The sequence below is a fragment of the Aulonocara stuartgranti genome (assembly GCF_965226115.1).
Source record: "Aulonocara stuartgranti genome assembly, chromosome: 8".
Taxonomy (NCBI): domain Eukaryota; kingdom Metazoa; phylum Chordata; class Actinopteri; order Cichliformes; family Cichlidae; genus Aulonocara; species Aulonocara stuartgranti.
The window spans coordinates 25,333,387-25,345,079 of NC_138959.1; the positions used below are offsets into that span (position 1 = coordinate 25,333,387).

Genomic DNA, 11,693 nt, shown 5'->3' on the forward strand with positions numbered 1-11,693 from the left:
AATAAAAAATTCAGAAGACTCCAAAATAATTAGTTCAAACAACTGCACATAAGTATATGTTTTTCTGATGTGTCACTACTTTGCCAAAGTTGGTAAGAAGAACAGGAGAGGTTTTTATTTTGTTTTCTCCCTCTGCCAAGTGTCTGATCCACACTCCCGTCCAGTGGGTGGCGATAATGAATCTTTAAACTTCTTTGCTAAGTGCAAGCAGACCCAAAAGACGAAGGAGAAGGCTTGGAAACCTTCCAATCATTTTTGACAGTTACCAATCAGCCAACAGCTGGTTAGCTTAGTTTAGCACTGCAAGACTGGAGAAGGGGGCGCAGCTGATTTTGTCCAAAGGTAACTAAATTCACCTGTAAACATAGAAAAGGCTCACAAAACAGTATGTCTCACTGCTTTAGTGCTACCATAACAAAGATTTTTAAGGCTGTTATACATTCCAAGAAATTCCTTGAGCAGGACTAATGATTTTATTTAGGCTTGTCCTCGTCATGAAGGTGCCAGGCAGCAGAAACTTCAAAAGAAGTCACTGCTGCAGGCCAAGAAACGGATAGAAACACAACTTCTGTTGAACTACAGAGGCTTTTCTTTGTACCAGAGCAAATGGTGTGAAGGTTACATGATGTTTGGTCACAAAGCCCAGCGGCTTTCCTGGAGGCCTGTTTCAGACTGAGCCTGGTTACCTGTTTTCGCCTGACTTTACACTAAACTAGCTGGAGTTTCAAATCCAAATGTCAGATATTAGAATTACCTCTAGTCTGCAAATCTAAGACAGGAACGTGAAGTCCAGATGTCAAAATAAGGTCTTTAGCATCTATCAGTAACAAACACTGGGTGGAATCGCAAAACAGATCATTTATATCAGTGCTGAATGTTTTTCATGATCAACAAGGTTTGCATTTACAGGTTTGCATGTACTTCACTGAAAAGATGGCTTTGTAAGTTGATTATTTCAGAAAACATTTCTTTATGTGAAAGAAAGGGTGGCTGTGGCTCAGGTGGTCGAGCAGATCAGCTACTGATCGGAAGGTTGGTGGTTCAATCCTTGGCTTCCCCAGTCTGTATGCCAAATATCCTTGGGCAAGATACTAACCCCAAGTTGCCCTCCAATGCGTTCATTGGAGTATGAATGTGTGTGAATGTAGTTTAGGTTGCACTTGAGCTTAGAAGTGCTTGTGTGAATGGGTGAATGAGGCATGTTGTTTGGACTCCGGGAGAGAAGAAAAGCGCTATATAAGAATCAGTCCATTTACCATCTTTCCTGAACTGCTTATGAGAACATCGGCCTTGCTTTAAATCAGTGTAAACGTCCAAGGGTACCCTAGTCTCACAAGCTTTTACATATACAGCGCACATGTCTAGAACAACAGAATTTTTAGAGAGGGGACTTTTTCTTGGGCATTAAGCACTCAGTACACTGCTCCATACCCTGACAAGACAGAAAAGTGGTTTCCATAGTTCCTATTTTAGTGTAAATTTTAAAGCAATTTATCTTTTTTTCTTCTTCCTCCTCCTTAGGTTTATTAATAGCATTTGAATAGTTCAATTAACTGTTGTTTCCAAATTATTTTGGGATTCTGTGTAAAATGCAGATTAAAACAGAATTCAATCGTTTGCAAATAATTTACATGATATGTTTAACTGAAAATATTACAAAGAAAACAGAAGCAGGAGTTACAGCAGTTAGTTTACCAATCAGAAGCTTGAATGAGTCGATCGATGGTCCCTCAAAGTCTGTATATCAACAACATACAGACAAGACAACTGATCGAAAAGCCAAACCAGTGATTATTCTGAGTAAGTAAGAAGAAAGACATAAAGTAAAGGCATAATGAGGCTTGTAGTAGAAAGTGCCTTCAGTGTGCAATTAGAATAGAAAACCAGTACCAGTTCATTTTCCATGTTTAGATCATGTAGTTGTGTGTTGAGGCATGAAGGCTGAGGCATGAAGGCTGAGGAAGGCGGTAATGGTGAAGAAAAGAGCAACAGCAGCCAGTTCTGAGCAGGGGATCCAGGATTTATCAGCTACAGGGAAGGAGAAAACCAGGGTTTTTTTTTGTTGTTGTTTTTTAAGTGATGTTAAGCCAACATTGTACTATTATAAGAGAGGATTTTGCCCACTAGGGGAAAGAAAAAAATTACCCTGACTTTTTTATTTTCCAAAGACTTGAAGGGGAAAAAGTCAAAGTTCTTTCTCTACTCTCAGAATTCTGACTTTTTTTTATGCATTTTGTCTTTTTTCTCCTCATCATCTTGTTTATTTGTTGTTGTTTTTTTTAATTCTCAGAATATAGATTTTTTTGTTTGTTTGGGGTTTTTTTTTATCACGCTGATCACTCCATCTTCTCCTGTGTTGGAGACACACAGCAAATATGAGCCTCATTTTTTGAGGGTGATTTTTGATTGGTCAGACCACGGGCCGGTTGAGTTTGATCCCAGAGAAGATGATAGTTTTGCTGAGTCTTATTTGTATGTCTGTATTGTTTTAAATTGCATCTGTGACTGTGGAGAAAAACTTACTTTAACACGCTGCTCGGTAGATAAGCCGTATGCCCCAGCGCGCAAAAAGCGAGCGCTTAATGCTCTAACAGCGCCGCTTTTTCTGCTGCCTTTATGGATTCTGGAATAATGAACTCCAACTGTAAAAGTGTTGAGGACCTTTCGGACATTCTTCATTCCTCCTGCACTGATATCTTGGACTCTATTGCTCCGGTCGGGACTGCGCGCTAAGCATTTATCAGAGCCATGGTTGAACGAACATACGCGACTGCAGACGCGCCGAAAGGAGATGGAAAAAGGACAGATTGCACATTTCCCTACAGATTTTAAGGACTCGTCTTTCTGCTCACCAAGAAGCTGTAAAAACTGCAAAGACACAGTTTGTCTCAAACTTAGTGTCAGTAAACAGTCACAGGCCTCAGGTACTTTTTAATGTCCTTAATCGCTTTCTTGGTTTACGTGATAATGCCGGAGCCATTCCTCCACCAAGTATTTGCAATGATTTTTTAGCTTTTTTTAATGACAAGATTCTATCGATTAGGGCTCTTGTCTCGTCGTCCGCTGCTTCAGATCCGAGTCTTTCTCCTATGTGCTCTTAGAGCAGTTTGATCCTGTCTCCCTTAATGACTTGACTGCGGTAGTTAGTAACCTAAGATCATCACACTGCCCCTCTGATTGTCTCCCTCCAAGCTTGCTTAAAAGCACTTTTAATACTGTTGGGCCTTTTATCCTGAGATTAATTAATACGTCCCTTGCTACAGGCTGCGTCCCATCATGCTTTAAACAAGGTATAGTTCAGCCTCTTCTTAAAAAAAAAAACCTCGACCCAACTGTTCTGTCCAATTACAGGCCAATCTCAAAGCTTCCTTTTCTGTCTAAAGTTTTGGAGAAAGTGGTCTACTTACAGTTGCAGGCCCACCTTGACTTTAATATGCTCTCTGAAAAATTTCAATGGTTTTAAATCACTTCATAGCACTGAGATGGCACTTTTAAAGATTTTTAACGATGTTCTTTTAACTCTGGACTCTGGCAGCCCTGCTGCCCTTTTATTGTTGGACTTGTCAGCAGCTTTTGACACGGTCGACCATGACATCCTGTTATCACGGCTAGAATTTCATGCTGGCCTAAAAGGATCTGCCCTACAGTGGTTTTGGTCCTACTTGTCAGAAAGGTCTTTTCATGTCGATACGGGCCCCCACAACTCCAAAATAGCCCCTCTTAAATACAGTCTACCTCAAGGCTCTATTTTGGGTCCTGCCCTGTTCGCACTCTATCTGTTGCCATTGGGCTCCATCTTCTCGCGGTACAGCATTTCATTTCAATGTTTTGCTGATGATTTGCAAGTTTATCTACCTTTAAAAGCAGGGTCAGACCATCCCCAGCTCTTATTACGCTGCCTTGACGTTGGCATAAAAAACCTCGGTGTCTACTTTGATGGTTCTTTTAAATTGAATAAGCAGGTGAGTGCAGTAGTTCAGTCCTGCTTCTTTCAGTTAAGACAGCTAGCCAAGGTAAAGCCATACCTCCCGGCTAACGTCTTTGAACGTGTTATTCACCTTTTTCTTACTTGCAGATTGAACTACTGCAATTCATTGTATTATGGTCTAGATCAGGCCACCATCCATCGTCTTCAGATGGTTCAAAATGCAGCTGCTCGCCTGCTAACTGGTACCAAACGGAGAGAGCATATAACCCCAGTTTTAGCTTCTTTACACTGGCTTCCTGTCTCCTTTGGGATCCAATTTAAACTTTTACTTTTTGTTTTTAAGTCACTTAACGCCCGAGCTCCTCCTTACCTATCTGAGCTCCTCTCTGCTTATGCTCCAGGAAAAACCATGACGTGTAGCCCAAAATTAATGCAGTCCATCCCACGGACTTATCTCAAATCTCGTGGTGATAGATCCTTCTCTGTGGCAGGTCCCAGACTTTGGAATAGTCTCCCCCTAAATATTAGATCTGCACAAACACTTGAGCAATTTAAATCATTACTAAAGACACATTTTTATGCCCTGGCTTTTGACACACTATGGCCCAAGCATTTTGGTCTTATTGGAAATAGTTTTAGTTATTGTTTTAATTCTTTCATTGTCCTATTATTGTTTTATATTGTTATTACTGGATTACATTGTTGCTTCTTAATGCCATTTTTATATTTTTAAGCACTTTGTGCAGCATCGGCTGTTTGAAATGTGCTATATAAATAAACTTGACCTTGACCTTTCTTTGAAATTTTAAGATTACAGCCATTGCTCCTATTACACCACCCTACCTTACATTCTGAAAGATTGAGCTTCTCTGGGAGGCTCTTTTAATACTATCCTGCTCCCTTCAGGGCTCGCCACAGAAGATTATCTGCCTCCATCTCACCCTAGCATTCTTTTCTGTCACATCAGCCCTCTCCATATCCTCCTTCACTACATCCACAAATATTCTCTCAGATCTTCCTCTTTTCCTCCTGCCTGGCAGCTCAATATTCAGCACCCCTTGTCCAATATGTCGACTAACCCTCCTCTACACATGTCCAAACCATCTCAACCTTGCCGCTCTAACCCTCTGATGTATATATATTTCCAGTCCTGTCTATTCTGGTCACTCCCAATCAAAATCTGAGCATCTTCACCATTGTCTTCGTCTTTCACCTCAGTGCTGCCATCTCCAAGCTAGTAATGAAACTAATTAGTTATGCAATCTACAGCTTTTCAATCATGTTTATTGCATTCAGGTTTTTACACACCTGTCTAGCCCTTTGGAAACAAGGTTGTATATCCAAACATGAATTTTGCATTTTTATTGAAAGCAGTTTAAAAAGAAGTCAAAGCAGTTGAGTTAAATCCAAGTCTTGTTTCAGTAAATCCAATCATTTGATCCTCTTTGTTGCTAGTCTTTATTGCTTTTGTCTGTTTTCAGGCTTATCTGACTGGGTGGCTACTCAGTGATACGTTTTCTTTCATGGTCTTAAATGTGAGTAATGAGGGGGATCATCATTCCCGTGTAATGGTCGTAGATTTGATTAACAACGGGAGAGGAGATTGAGCCATCGATCAGCGTGACAAACCCGAGAGTTTGATCCCTTTTGTTGTACTTGATTGATCAGAGGTCAGCGGGGATTCGCCCTAATTGAGGAATAAACACGTCACGCTGTTAACTCTGAGTCACTGTCCAAACACTGGCAGAGTTTTTTGTGAAAACGTCCGCGTTAATAGGCAGCTTTTGAAAACGCGCTTCATTTGCGTCACGGCTCGGTTGTTCGTTTGCTCTCCAGCGACTGGCCTCATACTGATAACGCATGACGTGGGACAAAGGTGACAAGACATCATGATCGGATAATTTTATTTGGTCCAGCGAATAAAACGGTGGCACCGAAGGGCGAGGGGTGTAATACTAAATACGTGAAAGTTATTCTCTTCAATACATTTGAACGTATTTTAACACATGCGGTCAATCTGTCGTAAAACGTGCATAACAGCATGTCTGAATTAACTTTTCAAATGAACAGGAGCGTCTTGTAAACTACAGTAAGCCGGACAAATTAGTGGTGTGTTTATTTTTCTTTACAGCTGGATCTCTGCTCGTTTCCACCCATACTTTTGTGTATTTGTTTTTTTTGTGTGTGTGTTTTGTCATCAGTCACGGTCCAATCACCTCTTACTGTTTGCTAAATACAAGGGCACCCCCTCATTTATTACTTACCCTCACACAGGTGTAGAGCTCAGTCCAGTCTGGAGATGACGGCACGAGCTCCGCGCCTCTGCCTCCTCGCTCTCCTGCTGCTAAGATGCGTCACCCCGCTGGCGATCCCGCAGGACGGTTTGGACGCGACGAAAATGGCCAAGCAGAAGCTGGATCGTCTCTTCTATCTTAAGGATATCCCCAGACCAGCGGTGGCTCCTCAGAAGAAGGCTCCTCAGTTCATGCTGGATCTTTTTAACGTGGTTTCTGTCACGGATAGGACCCCGAAAAGCCAGACGGACATTCTGGAAGGAAACACGGTGCGGAGTTTCAGCGATAAAGGTGAGAAGCAACAGTAGCGGCTGTTCCGCGAGAATATCTTCCAATGAGTTTGCATCTAGGGCGCACAAAAATAAGAAGTAGTATGCGTATAAGTGCGTAAAGACGCAATCGCGCACGGCTATGTGTCTGTTTAAAAGCCTGCGCTTTTCCAGTGTATGGTTTCATCATTTCTCTAAATATTTTTATATTGTTTTGTCGTCTGCAGGACAACCTGGAGAGAGTTTTCACTTCTTCAACTTGTCATCTTTCGGCAGAGATGAGAGAATGATCAAAGCGCAGTTCCGCTGGTTCCGAAAGAAAAGGAAGTTTTATCCCGGAAGCTTTCACACGCCTCATTTCTACAAAGTAAATGCTTCTTGTTTGCTTGCTTTTAAAGACAAATCATTTTCACTTTTTTCTTATATTGTACAGGAAACATTGTGGCAATATTTTGGCGCACTAACTACTAAGTGTACTCGCCCGGTTTCTTTGTCTGCAGCATTTGATAATCGTGGGCCTTTAACAGGGATTCTGACGTTTTTGAAAACAAATAGTGATAGTTTCTGTTTGTTTGTTGGTGGTGGGGTTTTTTCCTCTCTTTTTTTGTCTCCAGGTGGCTCTGTATGAGGTGCTGGAGAACCTTGTGAAGCCATGGCGAGGAAACCTCATCACCTCCAGATTGGTTCCACTATACACACAAGGATGGGAAGTCTTCAATGTCACTCAAATAGTAAAAAAAAATCCATAACTTCATTTTCTTTGTTTAAAATGAATGTTTGAGGCTTGTTGTGAGAAAATAATTCCTTTTAAGTTAAATCATTGGTCATTATTTCAAAAGTCAGATGATCAATTCCAAATAAAAACGTCTCATAATGATGACGATCATGGTTTGTGTTAGATTGGAGGGATGATGTCATGCTTGTTTTAAATGTCAGGTATCCAAGTGGATCCAGAACAGTCAGGAGGACAACGGCATCCTGGTGATGACTACACTTCCTTCCGGTAACTGGCTGGAGTCGGTGTTGCATTCATCTAAACAGAATGTAGAGCTGACAGACACAAGCGCCTACCTGGTCATATTCTCACACGACAAACAGACAGGAGCATCAAACCAGTCATACTTTGGTAAGGTGGTGAGAGAGATGTGGGCATATTGCACAGTGTGACCTTTCCTCTGTTATAACAGTGATTGATTTAGGCAGGCAAGATGATTTTGCCATTTTTAACTTAATAAGAAATTCTAAGCAAATTGCAAGTGGAATATTTGGACTCCTGCAACTCATCTGGGCTTTGGTTTCATGCTTGGTGGGGTTTTTTGTTTGTTTTTGTCTTTTAGACTTGGGCTAATCAAGTCTCAGGGCAGATGATCACCATGAAAGAAAAAAAGTGAGGCATCTACACATCTCATGCTAGTCTGCTTAGCACCAGTTGACCGATCAATACAGTTTGTTCACTTAACCCGTCTCTTGACTGTGTGCTGTTCATGTGGATCCATTTTAATGCAGTTACAGTACGTTATACATAATACGGCTTAGTTTTTATCAGTGAGTAAAGTTCTAGCATTATGTCATTTAAATGCCAAAGTGAGATTCGAGTGAGTTTGAGGAGCAGTAAATGGTGATCGTTAGACGACCGGGTCTAATCCTCAGCAGTTTTGTTTTCTGCAGTGGTCAGTATCTATTAAAAGTGGTCCAAAGAAGGAACCAGCGACAGGGTCGTGAGAGATGAAGGCTCACTGATGCACATGGGGAGTGAAGGTTAGCCGGTGTGGTTGATCCAACACATGAGCCACTGTAGCTCAAATTGCTGAAAAATTTAATGCTGGTTTTGTCAGAATACACATGCCATGCTGACCCCTGTCCACCGTCAAAAGCACCAACAATGGGCATGCAAGCATCAGAACTGGAGTATGGTGAATGGAAGAAGGTGGCCCGGTCTGATGAATTACGTTTTTTTTACATCACTTGGATGGCAGGGTGCGTGTGTCTCTTACCCAGGGAACCCTATGCTCTATGGGAAGAAGGCAACCCAGCATAGGCAATGTGATGTTTTGTTCTGCTAGGAAGCCTTAGTTTCTGCCATCTGTGTGGATGTTACCTTGACATGTCCCACCTACTTAAGAATTGCTGGAGACCATGTACACTCTTTCATGGAAACAATATTCCCTGATTGCTCTGGTTTCTTTCAGCTGCGTCAAAGCAATAACGGATCAGGAATGGTTTGAGGAGCACAACAACAAGTTTGACCTCAAAATTCCCCAGATATGAATCCAATCGTGTGTCTGAGGTGTGCTGGACAAACTAGTCTAAACCATGGAGGCCACACCTCCATGCTTACAGGACTTAAAAGGATCTGTTGCTAACATGTTGGTGCTGATACCACAGCACACCTTCAGGGGTCTAGTGGCTGTTTTGGTAGCAGACTAACTGACTCAATATTAGGCAGGTGATCGAAATGTAAAAATGGTCATAATTTTCTATCCTAACCTCATCACAGGACAAGCCCAACCTGAACCGGCTGTCCCCGAGCACCGCAGCAGAAGGCCTCGTGCATCTTCCAGTGTCATGCCCCTCGACAGCTCCCAGCACTGCCAGCGCATTTCTCTGTTTGTTGACTTCGAGGAGATCGGCTGGTCGGGCTGGATCATCTCTCCCCGTGGATACAATGCCTATCACTGTACGGGCTCCTGTCCGTTCCCGCTGGGGGTAGGCATCAGGGCGACCAACCACGCCACAGTGCGTTCTATCATGCATGCACTCAAGGTTACTAGCGATGAGGTGGAAGCGCCCTGCTGCGTGCCGGACACGCTCCAGTCTATGAGTCTGTTGTATTTTGACGATGAGGAGAATGTGGTTTTAAAGCAGTATGACGACATGATGGCGTTAAGCTGTGGTTGTCATTAGCTGCCTGTGAGTCTCCTGGATTCTTTAACACTGGTCAACACATGGGCATGAAACAGTGAGGGTTAAGTTCCTGTGTTTTTGATGGTATTCACTGAGGTACTGAAAGAGCTATTTCATAGCTACTTGTTGCTAATCCTTTGACGATGCAAGTCCAATGGCCTGTTGTTGTTCTCCATTTTTTTAAAATATTGTTTATATAGTTTATATTGTGGCCCAAAGGCCCACTTCAGGTTCTTCTTCTGGAGTGTAATTTGAATGTTTCTGTGACACTGATATGTCCATGTGGTCCGTCCTACAAAATCATTACTTTTTATTTGGAATTAACTTTTACTGTTTCTCAGCAGACTGTGGTAGCTGCCACTAAAATGCTCAAAAATTACAATTAAAGGTGATGTTTTCAAGTATTCATTGTTTTGGTTCAGGAGCACATCAAATTAAAACTATTTTTACATTTAAGCAAAGAACTACTCCAACATTTTAAAGTAACTTATTTTGTAATTGGCTATTTAAAAAAACACATTTGGATAAACTGATTGAAAATGATTTCCAGGGACTATTATTTATTAAGTACCAAATATCAATGTTTTACAAGGGGATTTGGACTGAGTAATGAGTCAGTGTCAAAAGTTTTTTATATATATATATCTTTCAAAAACACAAATACAAAAATTAAAAAAGTGTGATGTACAAAAAAAAAGCTCTGGCTGTTGATTTCAAGGCCAAAAAAAAAGGACTTTGCAAGTTGTTACAACCTGATTCTGTAATGTAAGAAACAATGTTACATGTTTGTTTTATTAAAAGCAGGGGGGCTATGCTGAATGAACTGGGGGAAATTAAAAGACCCTGCATTGTGTTTTCAAGTTCTTATGGTATTATATTATATTAGAGCACACAGGAAATAAAAGAAGCACATCAGTGCCCAGAAACATTCTTGCTATTGTTCGGTGTCTTAGCATAAATTGGTCAGCAGGTAGGTAGGACAGAGGTGAAGCTGGAAGCTGCTAATGTGCTTAAAAAGAATACAAACTAATATTTGATGCTGTATTTAATAAAACAGTTTTAAAGACAACTGCAGTGTTTTTAAATAAAAATTCTTTAAATTTGCTTTTTTTAAATTCCAGTGTTTTAGAAACAGTCTACTTAAACTGTCAACAGAGAAAAACACTTGATTGCACTGTATGTCCAAAACATTTGTGTATTGTGTTAAAGGGAGTCTACAGAAGCTTGTTTCTGCCACTGGAATAAAAAATGCCATGCGTAAGAATAGAATAGAATGCCTTTATTGTCACTATACAGTTGTACAATGAGATACAGAGCATCTCCTACTCAGTGTAAACATGCTGGGGGGTACAGTTCTGCAGCGCTATGTACATATGGACAGTATTAACATAGGGAAAAACATATATATATATATAAAATGTACAATATACAAGACGTAAGTAATATGTAATAGTGTTATTTATATACAGTTGAGTTATTGCACATAGAATAGGTATTGCACAGTGGTGGTCCATAGAGGAAGTGGGAAGTGGGGGGGCTGTGTTATCTGTGCATGTGTGAGTTCAGGGTGGTTATCGCTTTGGGGAAAAAACTGTTTTTGAGTCTGTGGGTTTTTGTGTTGATGCGCCTGTAGTGCTTCCCTGAGGGAAGCAGGCTGAACATGTTGAAGCCAGGGTGGGAGCTGTCCTTGATAATGTTTGCTGCTCTGCTGAGGCAGCGGGAGGAATAAATGTCCATCAGGGAGGGGAGAGGGCAGCCGATGCTCTTCTGTGCTGTCTTGACCACACTCTGAAGCCTCACTCTATCTGCTTTGGTGCAGCTGCCGTACCATACCGTGATGCAGTAGGTTAGCAGGCTCTCAATGGACGAGCGGTAGAAGGTCAGCAGCAGGTTGGAGTTCAGCTTGTACTGTAACCTGTAAATGTTGAGCTAGGTATCTCAAGATTTTGAGTATATAAGTTGAAATTTTGAGAAAATAACTCAAAATTCCAAGTTTGCTCTGCAAATCAGAAAACTCTGTAAACGATGTCATCTGCTTCTGGGTGACAAGGAAATGACTTCAAATCCTTCAAAGATCTTCCCAATTGGCAGAGGCAACTTGAAATTTCAACTTACTAAAACAAAAATTTGAATTATTTTCTCAGAATTTCAAATTATTTATGTGAAATTTCTACTTATTAACTCAAAGTTTTTTCCTTTTATTTATTCCCCCCCCCCCCCCCCCCCCCCCACTGGCAGAGATGAGCTTCCATAAGTAACAGAAGCTGAACTATGGCTGGGGCTTTACTTCCATGCAAT

The 11,693-nt window shown here is 41.2% G+C and overlaps 1 protein-coding gene across 2 annotated transcripts; it reads left to right on the forward strand.

Annotated features, from left to right (window-relative positions):
- Window positions 1-237: 237 nt before the first annotated feature.
- On the forward strand, window positions 238-10,634 carry LOC309713460 (bone morphogenetic protein 2-B-like). 2 transcript variants are annotated; one of them, XM_082545103.1, is made up of 7 exons: window positions 238-342; window positions 6,203-6,513; window positions 6,719-6,858; window positions 7,106-7,222; window positions 7,428-7,617; window positions 7,829-7,878; window positions 8,989-9,035. In XM_082545103.1, the coding sequence occupies exons 2-6, from the start codon at window positions 6,228-6,230 to the stop codon at window positions 7,837-7,839; spliced, it is 744 nt and encodes a 247-aa protein (XP_082401229.1). In that variant the 5' UTR covers window positions 238-342; window positions 6,203-6,227; the 3' UTR covers window positions 7,840-7,878; window positions 8,989-9,035. The 2 variants fall into 2 exon arrangements, with proteins under 2 accessions (XP_082401229.1, XP_082401228.1); XM_082545102.1 differs by lacking the exon at window positions 7,829-7,878 and having other exon boundaries at window positions 8,989-10,634.
- The last annotated feature ends 1,059 nt before the right edge of the window (window positions 10,635-11,693 follow it).